Source organism: Notothenia coriiceps, unplaced genomic scaffold (assembly GCF_000735185.1).
Source record: "Notothenia coriiceps isolate Sejong01 unplaced genomic scaffold, NC01 NC01_scaffold00036537, whole genome shotgun sequence".
Lineage (NCBI taxonomy): Eukaryota > Metazoa > Chordata > Actinopteri > Perciformes > Nototheniidae > Notothenia > Notothenia coriiceps.
This window is the reverse complement of record NW_011369238.1, coordinates 68,497-84,532: the sequence shown is the minus strand read 5'-3', so window position 1 is coordinate 84,532 and position 16,036 is coordinate 68,497. Positions and strand designations below refer to the sequence as shown.

Here is a 16,036-nt window from a genome sequence, read left to right as displayed (position 1 = left end):
TTTGAGTTGTTTTATTGCATGAAGATGTGCCTATTTTGACAAGTCCTTTTAAACATGAACACAATTGAATGTAATCAATCGTTGACATCTGATAGTTGTTTCGGGGGTTGTATTGTGTTCTTTTTGTTATGTACAGACACACGAGCCATCTCTGAAAAACCAGCGTGGTTGACCATATAAAGACCTGCGTCTGCGAAGGCTCAGGGCAAAGTAACGTGGAGCTTTTAACGGCTTTAACGAAAGTGGATCCAAAAAGGACAAAGGGCATTAGACGAGTGGTGGAAAAAGAATAGGCTCTATATTCTGGGACTTCTTCCTAAGGATAAGAGCTCCATTTGGGCTTGGATGATGCCAAAAGCCCTGAGAGAGCGTATCTGTCACTGGAGGAAGAAAAGACTGGGTTATTCATTTATTCTGTAAAAGTGTATTAAACAATGCTTCTCTACGCTTCTGATGACAATTAAAAACATAACACAAAGCGAGATTTCATATCACTTTTTTATTTTTCATTTTTATGCCAATATTGCAAGTTTTTTTTCTCGTTTTTTTTCTTTCTTTTAATGACATACAGATTTGAGCATGATCTGGAGCTGCAATATGTACAAAAACAAAACTAACGTATGTTATTTAAAAAACCGTCCCCTTTGTTTTGACGTTATTGCTAAATGTTACAAACGGCACAGGTTTCTACCATCAGCAACCTTTTGAGCACTGAGTATACTACCACAATGACACCTCTGCTTACCATTTACTAGAATAATACACAGATACAGTGAGAGTGAAAGAGAATGGAGAAGGAGAGGAGGGGGGAGAATGACAACGGAAAGGTGATCCAACTGTAGCGAAGCTAAGCATAACAGGCTGCGTGTTAAAAACAAAAAAAGGGAGGGGGAAACTCCGAATGTACGTACATAAACATGAGCGGATAAGAGTGAGAATGAAATGTGTGTGAGAGAGAAAGAGAAAGGGTTAGCGCTCTGTAGTGCAAACAGCCAATAGTCTTAAGGAGAAGTAAGGCTGAGTGCGACAGAGAAGGGCTCCACACTCCTTTTTTTTTGTATTTGTTTAAAGCTGCCTCTCACTCTGCCCTGTTTTGTTTAGCAGTGCATGAAAACTACATTATAAAAGACATTTGGCATATTAGAGGATACATACATTGTTCAGAGCTCATTATAAAAAAACAAACAAACACAAGAACAGCTGCTTTTGGAAGAACAAATATGACCAGACACACAAAGAGAAAGAAACCGGTTAAGATATTTTGTAAGAAGCATCGCTGAATGAGATTTTTCCTTTCTCTATTTAGTTATTTCAGAAGGCATGTAACATTTTTTGACCCCGTTTTGATAGCTCATCCCCTTTTTGAGTATGTTCAGTGTCTCTTAAGAGAGAAATTAACTGTAAACCAGCTGAGATTGTCAAGGCGACACATTGTTTTTTAAAAGCATGCATCACCCCCTTTATTAGTTATTTGAGCTAATGGGACAAAGCTGCTCGAGATGATGAGAAGCCGGAGGTGGTGAACTGTAAGAGGCGACTCCGCATGTAAAGTAAAATATCAAAGCTCTGGAGGGGGGGGGGGTTAAGGAAGGAGGAGGGCGTGATGCTAATGCAGAAGCTAGGTTAAAAACTCGCTGAATTTATTAGAAAAAACACTCACGTTATAAATTCTACAGTTAAGATTCTGTGTGTAAAGGGTTCAGGTTGACCTGCAGCTCAAATATGTGGCGCTACACTGCCGCTGCAGCACCTCCACGCTTTCCAGGATGAACAGGTAGTGGCCTCTTTTTTTATAAAATGAAAAAATGACACTCCCAGGACAACTGAGGCAGCACGGGCAATAATGCACTTTTTCTTTTTCTGTTTTGACATAAGACAAGGGGAGACTTTGTACCAATAATTTAAAAAATATTACAATATAAAACATTTAATATGAATGACTGACAGGTGGGCGGCGAAACGGGGGCATAACTTAATCTTTTTTACATCGAAAAGGGGGGTGCAAGCGAATCCTTTTTTGTTCCTATTTCAAGGGTTTGTTTGTAAGAAATACTTCATTAAGCAGACATTCAAGTTAGAGTTTTGTTGTTCTGTTTCCCCCGGAAGTGTACTGTATACAGTTGTACTGTAATACTAAGATCACAAGTATTGCCTTTGAATTTTTATCTTATCGCACATTTGGATCCTGGTGGAAGGAAGAAACACCCCAGTCGCTTTTTTTTTTGGAGAGCAGTTGGAACACACTTTTGAAATGGAGCGAGTCTGACTCAATATTCCATTACAGCAACTACATATGACAGTCTCTCACACACTCACACACACACATACCCACACACACATATTTGCTGGCTGGTGAACTAGTGCTCAGGCGGACAAAAGACGATGAAATGACCTGTACAATATTGCTGTTCTGTTTGGAAATCTTCATTAACACACATTTAGAAGGCCTTTAAACTCCTACAGGAGACGCGGTCGCCATGAACACGGATGAGAGCAACTACTCGGAGTCTACGATGTACACACACACGCTTGTTTTCTGCAAAGATAATAAAACCACAGGAGATTTTTTTTGTTTTAAAAAGAAAGGCTGACTAAAGAGCTTACGGCGCTCGTGAGACATTGTACCAAAAGTGGAAAGGTGCCGCGCACCGCATGAGAATAAAAAAACGGGCATATTGTACACCGAAGAGACTCTTTCCGGAAGGCTGCTTTGCATGATAAAGGTGGAGCTCGAACCGCTCCTGTGGTGAGAAGCGAGGCATTAGCTTGTGCTATGCACAGGTTCCTCCAACGTGAGCAGGTAAGAAAAAGGTGAAGTACGTTTTTTTTTTTTGTAATTGAAGTTATCGGTAAGGCCACATCAAATTGAAAAGTGTTTTTTTTTGGGTTAAATGCCACCACTGGAAGACACCTTGCTCGGTGTAGTGTTTTCACTACATCATGATAAGCTAACAGTGAGCGCAACAGATACAGGATAGTAGATATGCGAGCGGTTTGACTGTGTACACAGTAAGAATATACAGTACTAAGGCTATCATTTTAAGTCAATGACTACGCTTGTTTGAAAAATGACTTGTTTTTCGTAACCACGGAAGTCTAGTTTTTCTGCAAATGTTGCTATGACTCCACGTGAGATGTACTGATGTGTATACTTGTCCGAAGGAGAACATAGCGCACATAGAGTATTGCAGGCAAGGCAGAGGCGTTGCTTAAAGCTTTTCTTTTTGAAGACTTCATAAAAACCAATGATAAAACATGGGCCATCTGAGGTTATTCCCCAATTTAAAAAAACAACAACAAACAAATACAACCTTATGTAAAATAAACAACCCAGACTTCAGATTTTTTCCCCAACAGAAGAAGCAAGTGTATCAAAAAACAAACAAAGGAAATCCAAAAGGTTGAAAAAGCAGGCGTTTGTAGTAAGGTCACAATAACATACAGGTTGGGATTTTGGACCTCAGAAAGGGGGGAAACAAAGCCCAAGCTCAGAGGAAGAATAGAAACTATTTGGTAACAAAAGTGTACTATATGTTTAATACAAAAAAGGTATGGAGAAAAATGTACCTTTACTAAAGCTTATACAAGATCCTTGGTCCATAAAAACTATGTTATCGTCACGTTTTATGTGTGTCCCTCTGCATCCTCCCTCCAACAACAATACATCCAGCCCCCTTTAGGAAATCAACGCGAAAACAACAAAACAAAACGGAATAATTATAAAACAAGTGGCGAGAGGGGTTTTTTGGGAGGGCGCAAAAATATACTTTCCTTTCGAGAGATTTTTTTTTGTACACGTTGGATGTATTGTTGTTGTGGCCGTAGAAAGGTGCCGGTGCTTGAAGGAACTTCACTCGTTCCGAAACACCAGAAGTGGATAGGCAGGTCCCTAAAGTAACCGCAGGAGAGGGGGCGTGTCACGGAGCGCTTATTCCCATTGGCTGACAGCGCCGTGATGTCGCTCGGCCTTCAGATTCCCCCTGCGTTCGCTCCTTTTACTCCCACCAATTTTTCAGCTTCTTTGTATCCAAAATGTATACGCAGCACTTTAGAGTCTTTGTTTATTATTTCCCGTAGTCTTTATATACCTTGTGGTACATTCGCTCTCAAGGCATATAGAGTGGCCCCCTGTGTGCGTTAGGAGACCACGGCCGCGGCGGTGGATGATGAAGACGTGACCCCCGCGTTGGAGGTGCTGTTGGGGCCGTACACGCCGGGCTCCTGGCTGCTGTTGCTGAGCAGGGTGGAGTTCCCGGACCGCAGGATGGCCCCGGCGGCGCTGCAGTGCGGCCGCGGCCCCGGCTCCGGCGTGTAGGTGAAGGTCAGCGTGGTGGAATAGATGATGCCGTCGTTCCTGACCAGCGTGACGGGCACCTGCACGGGCTGCCGCACCCAGCGCCAGCCCTCGCGGAAGGCAGAGATGTCGGGCACCACGCACAGCATGCTCTCCGCACACCTGCAGGGGGGGGGGGAACGACACACATGTTAGAGGTATAGTCACACAGGGGTCTCTTTGTGTTTAAATCGAGTACATTTATTTTTGTAGTAGCCCTTCAAATATTCCTTGATGCACTGAAACCGCTATTTTACAGGTGCATAAGATAACAAAATGATATTTATCTTTTTCCAAAAAGAGTGAGTTTTAGGAGCAAACTCTGCTCACAAGAAAATATAACCAAAATATCCTGAAAAGGTATTTTTGAAAAATATCCAACAGGGTTTTAAAAGGGTTTATAGAACTCACAAAGTAAGAAGATTTTCCAAAACAAAATAGTTAATCTTGGTGATTATACATGTATATTTTCCTTTTTTGCTACAAAAAAATAATATCAGTTCTTGGAATAGCAACAGAGACTCTTTAATTATAATCAGGGTTCATACAATGATTTTCAATGACTTCTCCAGGACCTTTACCTAATTTTCCATGACCAAAAAAATTACTCTCTCTCAGTGTTACGTCTGAAAATGGTTTATTTTAACATGGAACAGGAAAATAAGGTCTGCATATGAAACATGTTGTGCCTATCTAAAACAAATCCTATAGTAGGCTTACTAGCTTCTACACGCTAAAGCAACTAAAATCTCTCACCAGCAAAATACCTCGTAAAATACATTTTACGTTTCATTACTATACGATACAGTATTTATTATCATTATAGTATTACTATGTCGGCGATTAGATAAAATATAAATTATATTTGATGCAACTTAGTTACATTTCCATGACTTTTTCAAAGATATTGTTTTCCATAACTTTTCCAGGGCCTGGAATTAGCATTTAGATTTTCCATAACTTTTCCAGGTTTTTAATGACCGTAAGAACCCTGAATAAGGCCGCAGTAACATCTCAGAGGTTCTTTCCCCGAAAGACTGGACTTTTCATTCTCCTCCACTGTCTCCGATTTAATGCTTGGTGGGTGGCACTAATAAACAGATTAAATATGATCTGTGTATAAACTCAATATGACAGAAAGAAAGCCAAGGACAAAGCTGTAACATTGCAGAACCTTGGCTTTTAAAGGTTTTTGGCTCAGTCAAAGGAAAACTGAGGATTATACAACTTGATATAGTCCATTAAGCATCCACAGGATCTGCAGCATTACGCCTGAGAGAGAGCATTTTGAAAGCTTTTATTCATTTAAATTAAATTTATAACTTATTCATATATCCTTTAACAGGAAAAAGTAGATTGGGAGATGGGGGAGAACAAAAACAAAAATGTCTGTCATGTAAGGTGTGATCTTTAAGACAAATTACCTGTACATGGTCTCCGCTTCGACATCTCCGAACCAGACCCGCAGATTTGAAGTGAAGTTCTGTCCCGTCAGCTCCAGCATGGCGACGTCTCCTCCACCATTTAGCTGAGGACAAAGAACACATATTAAAAGGACTGAACCCAGATTTATGATCACGGACTATAGGAGTACCACAAGGCTTTGTGTTGGGGCCCTTGTATTTAAAAAGAATGTCTCTTCTGTGTCTACCTGTAAGCTCTCTACCACAGGCACGGGGGTGACAGGCGAGTGCACGGGGCCCATGCCCTCGTAGAAAGTGTATTCAGCCTTGTCTGTGCTGATGATTGTCCAGGAGGCGCCGTCATTGATCATCTCCTTGTTTGGTTCCTTTGGGCATGGAGTGGCCTTGGAGTAGAGGAGACAGAAACCTTAATGGACATCAGGGCAGAGATAACCACCAACAATTGCATCAAATCAAGACTACTTTGGATTTATGACCATCTTAAAAAGAGGAGAGTAGAGTGGAGTGCACACTTTTCTTCAAAGACGAAAAGGCATCTTGTCCTGAAACATCTCAAATTGCTTTCAGTCTACTTTAAATGGGACAGAAATGGCTCCCGATTTCAAAATGCTAAACCAATCATCCTGAATCCTCCCTGAACGGCAGAACATTAACTGGATCTGAGGGTGAAGTGACCTGAAAGGAAGAGATGTAAGAAAAGGGAGGTTGGGTGAGACACTCACTTGAAACTGGATGATCCTTTCTTGGGATAGGCACAGGTACATGCGCTCTGTGTCCTTCAGGTAGAAGGCACACTTGTGGAGCTGGGAGACGGGGTCGTCGGCGTCCAGCAGCGCCGTCTGCTTGTCCACTTTACGGATGATCTGATGGGGGAAGAAAGAGATGGATTAGAAGCACAGGAAAGCCTAAAGAAAGAAACACTATTTGTATAATTTGACAGGGAATAAAGCAAAGATAAATGACAGGAGTTAAGGCTAGGGGGAAGCAGAAAACAATGATGGATGGTCAGAAGGGAGGCAAGCAGAAAGCTCAGTATGTGCTTTTGAAGAAAAACATATAATTGTACAAATGACATGAGACTAACAAACTAAAACAAACAAGGTCTTTCTGTTTGGTAACTGATATTAAATTAATAATTCAATACTTTTGGAAAATTGCTTATTTGCCTTTTTGCCAATAGTTAGATTAAATGCAGATTGATGCAATTCATAAATCTCTATCTCTTAACCCAATGATAAACATGTGTGTCGATTGTTTGTTAAATCCTTACGAAAAATGTGTAACGTGATTTTTGGGGAAAATGCCTGACCAATAGCCAATATTAGTCTAATGTGTCCCAAACTGCAAACTATGCCTGCTATATTCTATTCGCCTGTATTAAGCAATCTATGACCAAAATCTGACATGAATAGAGTGCCACAGTGACGCGTTCTAAACCCCAGAAGTAAGTTAGCATTTTACCACTTCCGGTTCCTTTGACAAAAACCAATGGGATTTCTCCATAGGATTTTGGAAAATAGCTGGAAATAAGGTCATTTAAGAGACGGATCACGTTTTGTTCAACCGGATAATCTCCACATGTCTACCCNCCTACACTGTAAATGGGAATTTATACAACATTGACATACAGAAACAAGAAAACAAAAAGTTGCTACATGAACGCTGCTATATTTAACAGTTGGAACTGATTCCAACTGTTAAATATAGCAGCGTTCATGTAGCAACTTTTTGTTTTCTTGTTTCTGTATGTCAATGTTGTATAAATTCCCATTTACAGTGTAGGTTTGATGCATCTATGAATATTTGAGTTGTTTTATTGCATGAAGATGTGCCTATTTTGACACAAGTCCTTTTAAACATGAACACAATTGAATGTAATCAATCGTTTTACAGGTTTATAGACATCTGATAGTTGTTTCGGGGGTTGTATTGTGTTCTTTTTGTTATGNGACTTGTGTGTAAACAGGTCTTTTTGTCTGTCGTGTACAGCATTGGCCGCCAGTCACAATGCAACTGTAATCAGCAGCTTCAAAACAGCCCTGCGGTGCACAAATAGTGCTGCTCTTGTCCTGCACCGCAGGGCTGTTTTGAAGCTGCTGATTACAGTTGCATTGTGACTGGCGGCCAATGCTGTACACGACAGACAAAAAGACCTGTTTACACACAAGTCTGATTTTAAAGGACCATAGCAGTCACTGCTGTTATCAGTTTGCAGTTATTTCCATCAAATGGAGCTAGCAACAGGAGGTGATTAGCATAGCTTAGCCGCGTTCACACCGCACTACTTTTCCCACTTTAGTTCCAAAATGTCGCGTTCACACCAAAAAGAGCCGGAACTAAAATTAGGTAATGAGAACCTTTTTACCCCGTCTTTCGTGAGAGAAAAAGGTTCCTATGTCTAATTGGCTGGGCGGAATGTAAACCACGCCCCGTAAAACTCCCAAAAAGTTTTGTGAAGCCGCCATTGTATTATCCTCGCATTAGCATTAGCCCAGCGCAGAAACGCAGAGAGACTAACTTATGGCAACACAAAAGAAAACTTGGGAGCGGTGGAGATGAGGAGGTGTCGGCGTTCTGGCGATTTAGTCGGAAGGATTCAGTAGAAGCTGCTGGGAGTCCCAGCAGCTTCTACTGAAGCCAGTCCCCAAAATCCGGGGACTTCCGGCGCCGTGAAGTTGTTTGTGGCCTGCCAGTAAACCCAAAGCAGAAGAAGAAGTGACGCCAGCGGTTTCATTTGCCTCCTCCCTCAGGGAATTTATTCCGGTGTGAACGCGATCTGTACTTAGTTAATGAGAACTAAATAGTTCTCATGCACCTTTGTGGGAAAAGTACTGCGGCGTGAATGCGCCTTTTCTTTAATGTATTTTCCCGCCTTCTAGGCAGCCATCAGTTTGCAGTTATTTCCATCAAATGGAGCTAGCAACAGGAGGTGATTAGCATAGCACCTTGTGTGGCATCAGATTGCTGCCTAAAATGTGCAGATCTTGGTGTGAACTGTTTTCAAGATTGGTAAGTAAGAATATTTATACTTTTTTGTAATTTTGATAAACTCTTATCTTATCGTTCAGTCTATTATTTTGAGCCAAATCTTGATCTTTTACTAAACGTAACCAATAACTATTGTTGTTTCGTTTTGTTACCAACTGTTTGAAACTGGGTCCGCAATCTGGAAGAAAATACGTTTACCTGAAGCATAATTGAAAATGCAGTTCAGTCGTATGGGAATGTAACATTTGTAGACAGAGTTTTTAGACGGTATTGTTCTGCTTTGTGAGGCCCTTTTTAAGGCTTAATATGATCAGGTGTCAGTCAACCAGCTTGGACACTAGCTTTCGGTACCATAGCTACTTATAAACTAGTGACATAAGCACTGTGAAGGCTTGACATTAAAACAACTCATTTTTTAAGTGTTTGCACACACATCGATCGAGTTTAAGTCAGCTCACTCCAGGCTGACGGACGGATGCCGGTGTAGGTGAAGCGTGTGTTGGCTCCGCTTGGCGGGGTATGACCATTCTGTTCGGGGTTTTTTGGCCCCGCTCTTAATCTGCCCAATTCCCCTTTTGCTGTCCCGCTTCCAGCCGACCCCCCCAGACCACTGCTGCTCCTCAGGCAGCTGCAGCAGGTGAACGTGGCCAGCATGCCTTGGCGGAAGCGCTTGTTCATGAAGCAGTAGATGATGGGGTTGACGCAGGCCGAGGTGTAGGACAGCAGGTGGATGTAGGAGATGGGCGCCCCGGTGAGGCGGTAGGCCGAGCGCCGGTCGAAAGCCTGCCACGCGTTGACCACGAAGATGGGGGTCCAGCACAGGAAGAAGAGGAAGACGATGACCAGGAGCATGCGGATCACACGCTTCTTGGCCATCAGGTTGGCTGTGGAGCTGCTGCTGCACACACGCTCTGCTTTGGGCTTGATACTGGAGCTGCCTCCACCCCCAGTGATGCTCTTCCTTTTGGACTGCTGCATGTAACACCCGTCACTGTCACCAGGCTTTATGCTGCCAGTGCTTGATTGTCTTTCTGCCAGGGGAGAGATTTTGTTAAGAAAAGACCAAGTGTCGATTTTTTTTTATCAGCAGTCTAAAAGCACTTATGGCTCAGAAAGTCACTCAGGTTGCAAAAAGAAGTTTGATTGTATAGAAGTCTATGATAAAATATACTTTAACTGATTAGGTATCTCAGTAAAGATTTTCCCGACAACATAATGTCAATTGCTTCTTCATAAATATAGCATGATTTTCCATTCGTAAATTATTTACAAATTCATTATTTACAACAATATTTTAAACATCTGATCAAATCTATTGTGCCCAGCTAACAAAATTATTATTTTTTTACATATATGAAAGAATACTTCTGATCTGTTTTTTATAGATTTGCATCATCAGGGAAAAAAACAGTGAGCTTGGAGCTGATTAAAACAGCCATTGTGGTATTTACCGTAGGATCAAAAACAGAATAATGCCAGCATTGTCCTTTTTATAATTGTATACTTCAATACCTCTGATAGACTTTCTGCTGGACAGCTCAAATGAGATGCCACGGTAAAGCTCCACGCAAATGAGTCCGTAGGCTGTCATCATGATGATCCCGGGGATTAGGAAGAGCATCAACAACAGGCACACGTACCTGCAAGGGACACATTTGGTATATGCAAACGTTTATCATTATATTAAACCTTAAAATTGTTTGCTTTTATTTTGTAGGGTCATCTCTGTCGTGCAGGATGATTTCCCCAAGAGGTCGTTTCTCACCAGCACACACTGAGCAAATCAATAAAGGCGCCATCTGAAATTAGCAACAGGCTACTTTTACACTTAATCTAAGTGCATCTGACTGTGAGGACAGCCTGCTGGGACACTAAAGGTACAACGCCTAATGCACTTATTCTCAGCTCACCAGGACTGCTGGATGACGTCGTTGGGCCACACCAGGCGGCACATGTACCCGGTGCTGTTGTTGTAGCGCGTGAAAGGCTTGAGGTTGCTAGAAATGGGGTACGGCAGCATCAGGATGAAGGACACAACCCAAGTGGCAGTGATGACCTTGGCGGCGTGAGATTTGGTTTGCCACGTCCTCGAAGTCAGCGGGTTGCAAATGGCACTGTAGCGCTCCAGGGAAATGGCCACCAAGTTGAAAGTGGAAACACACACAGAGACACCTGCACAGAACAGAAAATCCCCAAAATGTGATGATCGACTTTTATAGTTTTAGTTTTTGGCCCTGATTTATTAAAAAACTATAATATGACATTTCAGTGCTGTAATCTCATGAGCTGGCCATATCCGACCATATTAATAATATCATTTGTTTAAGTAAAAGTGTACCATTAAGCCTATACAGTAGATAGAGCCAGGGGTCAGTTAGCTTAGCTTAGCATTCACACTTGAATCAGGGAGAAATAGCTAGCCTGGCTTTTGCTATCTCATCTTGACGCTATGACTAATAGGCCTACTAAAGTTTAAGCTAAAGAAGTAATTATTATTACTAATTAATAAACATACCTCTATTTTTCTTGGTGGATAGAAGCCATTAGTTTGGTTATTAGGTTAAAAGGGCAGACTGTAATGATTTGGAAACACAAACGACAACGTAGCTAGCTAGCTAGCCAGCTAACCACGACAATCGTCATTGCACACTACCCTGTCGAAATTCATGAAAACAAATTCAAAGTGTACGACATAGAAGTGTAACAGAACTGAGACACAACAGCACAATGCTGTAGCTTCATACTTGATGAAAAGACAACAAGGTGGTTTCAAACTTTTGGCGAGAAAGTGCATTTCCTAAATTGTAACTATTCATTTAATTAGGTATAATTTCCCTCCAGCTTTTAGTTGTTTTAATCTCTACAATGGGCTTTGTAACGCCTAATGATCAGCATCCTCACAACATGTCACCGTGTTTACTCCAGTGACTGTGATGCTATGGCACATTCATTTGTCACATTAAATTTAGCCACAGAACATGTCGTGTCTGCTAACACACTGAGTAACAATAACAAGAAGGACTATAAATACATCGAAATGATCGCTGTGTACGATCCCAGGAGCGACACGTAAACAGATAAACACACGGACGAATTAGGTAATAAACCTGGATGACAGCGCTCTGATCTCACTACGGGAGGATGTAAGGGGCAAAAGTGAAAATTAGATTTCCTAGCGGACCTGTAATCAGATGAAAATGAAATATTAATAAAGTTGCACCATCTGTAATGACTACACCTTATTACAGGGTGCTCTGAGAGCTGACTGCTGTGGATCTTTTGAGAAACAGTTTTAGAGTAATCTAAATAGGTAATTACTATAGAATTTGACAAGTATCCAGTCAATTAGTTTCAAATTGTGCTCTTGGAGTCTAACTATGAGTTAATCTTAAAGTACAGATGCATTTGTTGACTAGTTGAACAAATGATCAACGGAAAAAATCAAATGTACGGTAAGACGTTTACATCAACTTTTTTACAATTATCTGACATTTATATCGGGATATCAATTGAAAATCGAAATAATTATTAGATTATAGCACTAACTGATTTTACTTGTGGTTTGATAATGTGCAAACTTTGGTTATATTTAACGCAATTATGTTAATTTCAGCTCTGCACAAAGAGGAATAAAGAATAAAACTGCTTCTCCGTATTATGGCAGGAAAATCATTACTGATAACACTGTTCTTTGTAAAGAGGTGGGCTTTTGTATTGAGTATTTCACTGACTTCTTACTAATTAAAAATGTAGGGTAACTAATAAGGGTTAAGTTAGGTCGATGTTTTAATTATAACCTCACTTCCTGTTCTCGTTTGATTTGCTTCTTCCCCCCTAAAGCGGGTCTGGTTGTGTTCTTGCTCTGAGCTGTCTCATTTTCAGCCGCTGTGTCTAACATCACACTTCTGTGGGCTGCATATTGGAACATATTGGAGAGCTGCATGTACGTACACGCCCAGATTCAAAGTGAATGCAGTGAAGCTTCCCTCCTCCAGCAGACGAGTGTGGAAACAGCCTTTATTGTCCCACATTCGGCACACACATCATTATGCACAGTGAAGCTCAAGAATTTAAGTTCGGCTGAAACTAATATGAGATGTTTGGAGATGAAAACAAATATATCCAATTGCTTTTTATACATTAAATATGTATTTGGGTTGTGGCTGATCCTTCTACACATACAGCATGTTGCTCAATACTCAGATTTTGGACTCTGTTAATATTCAGGAGGTTAAATCCACCATGAAATTAAAAGGGAGAGTTGACGAGGGCTTTTGTAGCTCATTAAACCACAAGGAGCATTAGAACATGCAGGGAAATGAACCTTATGCTGAACATGGCCCAAGGTGACTTCATTTATCCTCTATTTTTAACACAATATTGCACAATTTTCACAGTTGACTCATTTGCATGGCAGAAATTATACGAAATGGCAATGGAATAATGGATAATTGCAAAACTTGTACACATTTAGATTCAACTTAAAAGCAGAATTTGACAATTTGGAGTTTCCTTTAGCTTTCTTTGAGTAAAACTAAACCCACTGGGGAATAATAGTCGATTTTAACAATATGTGGGTGATAAAAAAATCCCAAATCATTGACAAAAGTGTGACATTTTAATGCAAATCAAGATTTAAATGTATGGTTGTATCCAAATGTAAAGATAACCAACGACTCAGCACTTTACCCATGAAGTACATGACCAGCTTGCATGTGCCGGTGCCGAAGATGAAGTCCCTCATGAGGTTGGGGATGAGGGTGAAGGGGATGCAGAACAGGGACACCATCAGGTCGCTGATGGAGAGGGACAGCAGGAACAGGTTGGTGACGGTCCTCATGCGCCTGTTCCTCACCAGGACCCCGATGATGAGGCTGTTACCCAGAACGCTGAGGAGGAAGATGAGGCTGTAGAGGATGATCCGCACTGTCTGGTTGATGTCTGAAAGGAGAGGGAGACAAACTGTGGGCATGTCATTCTTAAAAATGTTTCTATTTTTGGTTTTGATATATTTGATCCCACTTAAAACTCCTCAAATAATCCTATCTAGTAACTTGTATAAAGCAAATGGATCAGAATATCTGGGAATCACCATGATTATCCTAAATGAAATGTCTCATGTTTGATTATCCCTCTTAGATTTTTCCACAGAATAGATAGATACACGGAAAGAAAGATTGAAAGAAAGATAGAAACTTTATTCATCCCAAGTTGAGAAATTGTTTTCTCAAAACAGCATTTTTGTCAGTCATTACAAAATGTCTTAAAAATAGAATAAAAATACAAATGAATTGAAATAGACATTCAAAGCAAATATATTCACATTCACAGTAAAAATTCATATATTCAAAAGTGTATCTAAGAATAACCACGATGAAATATTCTGAACACATTAGAATATTCTAATAGACCAGACGAAATGTGCAAGCTCTGCGCCATTTAACCCTTTATCCAGTGGCCGGAATTGCATGCATTTCTCTTCACTTGACATTGGCAGAAAGTCTTTAGTGACAACATATATGTCAACATAAAGCAGACCGCGTTATCTGAGCCATGCGTAATGCGCACTGACGCAAAGAAAATGCCCAAAGCTGTCGCTGTTTAGGCAGAAACACTGGATTTAATTGATTGCATTTTCAATACAAATGAATATCAAAATGCAGAATACACTGATCTTTTATTGGACATGAGGTTTCTTGTGACTTTATAGTGATATACAATAAATAAGAGTCACTGTACCTTTTGTTTCGGGTGACGGCTCCTGCTCGCTCTGGCACTCCGAAATGTTGATCCCGAAATTACATAAAATCTGGTTAAGATCAGTCGAATTAATGAGCATTTCGTGTAACGTGAACGTCTCCATGTCGCGTTCTCCCTTGTCGCCTCAAGTAAAATCACTCATATGGCATCAGAACAGCATGCTCTTGCAAGATAAAGAAAATGCTCCAAAAGGATCAAAATGTATATCAATAACTCCTTTACTGTCGATTAAAAAAGAAGAACAAAATAATCGTTATAAGGATATAGTGTTGTCGACAAGTTCCAATAGGGCGCTCTGTGTCTGGTGCGCTTCTCTCGTGCTCAGCATTTCCTTCTACTGACAGGGTCGCATTCCTCAGTGTTCAGCCCGCAGTTAGGGTCTGTACAAGTCAGCAACCCCCCCTCCCCTTTTTATTTTAAATAAATAAAACACTCATAAATCATTGTAGTAATAGAGATGAGGCACTGGGGTAAGTAGGTTTTCTTCATGGACCATTCTTCTTCTTTATTAATCCCAAATATGTCTAATTTCCCAGATCATTTGTAAGAGACGACAAATTCAAGGTGCGTAACCGAAATTAACTTAATGTAAGATGTCAGGTATCCGGGGCCTGTGCTGTGTCTGGGATACTTACAGTGTGCCAACGCTTACATCTGAAAGCATGGTTTTCCTTCTGTAGCATTTCATGTGACATGTCAGCAGCAACATGGAAGCGCATGTCCAAACAATGCAAACTCAAATATTTAGGAATCAGACACATGTTGAGCCAATATATTACAATTATTGTTAGTATATGGACTCATTAGGAAATCCTTGGAAGAGAAACATGTATAAAAAGTTGGTGATATTTTAGGGCTGGTATTATAATCAAACACATGAATGGCCCTATATGTTGTCAAACACCCACATTTAGAACAAATCTTAATTTGACTTTGTCTCGTTAATAAGAGTAAAACACACTTGAATAGGCAAGGGTGTTGAGGTCAACAAAAAACATTATGTGACTATTTAAAAAATGGGAAATATGGAAGCAATCCCACGATTGTTTACTACCAAAACGTAAAAGTATTCCATATTACGAGTAAAAGTGTTTTAACAGGCTAAATTTACTCAAGTAAAGTAGGCTATTCAATCTGCATAAAACTACATCTGTCAAGGTATGTTATTGGATAATATTCACTACCTTATAAGGTGATGAGATATAACATTGAATTATATTTTGTAATCTGATTTTAGAAGAGTCATTGTATGTAACTGTCAGATAAATGCAAGTGCAATAATTTACATCTAAATTGCAGTGGAGTACTGTTTAGCATTGCACTTAAAGCACAGGTAGCCTACCTCAACACTGTCCTTAAGTACATCATGCGATTAAATACACTTAGTTAGCTACATCCCACCAATTAAAATAAATAACATGTAAAGTGATTTTCTCGTGTGTTTAATGTATGTTTTTACCGTCGGAACTGATATTTCATGTCGGAACCAAAGTATCTGGTTCTTGTTTCCCCTGCACACGATCTGACACAG

At 40.4% G+C, this 16,036-nt stretch overlaps 2 protein-coding genes across 2 annotated transcripts; both read right to left on the bottom strand.

Annotated features, from left to right (window-relative positions):
• Window positions 1–1,434: 1,434 nt before the first annotated feature.
• On the bottom strand, window positions 1,435–6,644 carry LOC104964007 (suppressor of hairless protein homolog; the record flags this gene model as incomplete). The annotated part of the gene is made up of 4 exons (XM_010792706.1): window positions 1,435–4,456; window positions 5,758–5,861; window positions 5,985–6,140; window positions 6,480–6,644. Coding segments are annotated over 4 exons (744 nt in total), but the record flags the coding sequence as incomplete, so codon positions are not given.
• A 2,183-nt stretch (window positions 6,645–8,827) lies between these two features.
• cckar (cholecystokinin A receptor) lies at window positions 8,828–14,608 on the bottom strand. Its single transcript, XM_010792703.1, has 5 exons — window positions 14,485–14,608; window positions 13,435–13,686; window positions 10,656–10,917; window positions 10,258–10,385; window positions 8,828–9,776 (listed from the first exon to the last, which is right to left on the bottom strand). The coding sequence occupies exons 1-5, from the start codon at window positions 14,606–14,608 to the stop codon at window positions 9,190–9,192; spliced, it is 1,353 nt and encodes a 450-aa protein (XP_010791005.1). The 3' UTR covers window positions 8,828–9,189.
• Between the last annotated feature and the right edge of the window lie 1,428 nt (window positions 14,609–16,036).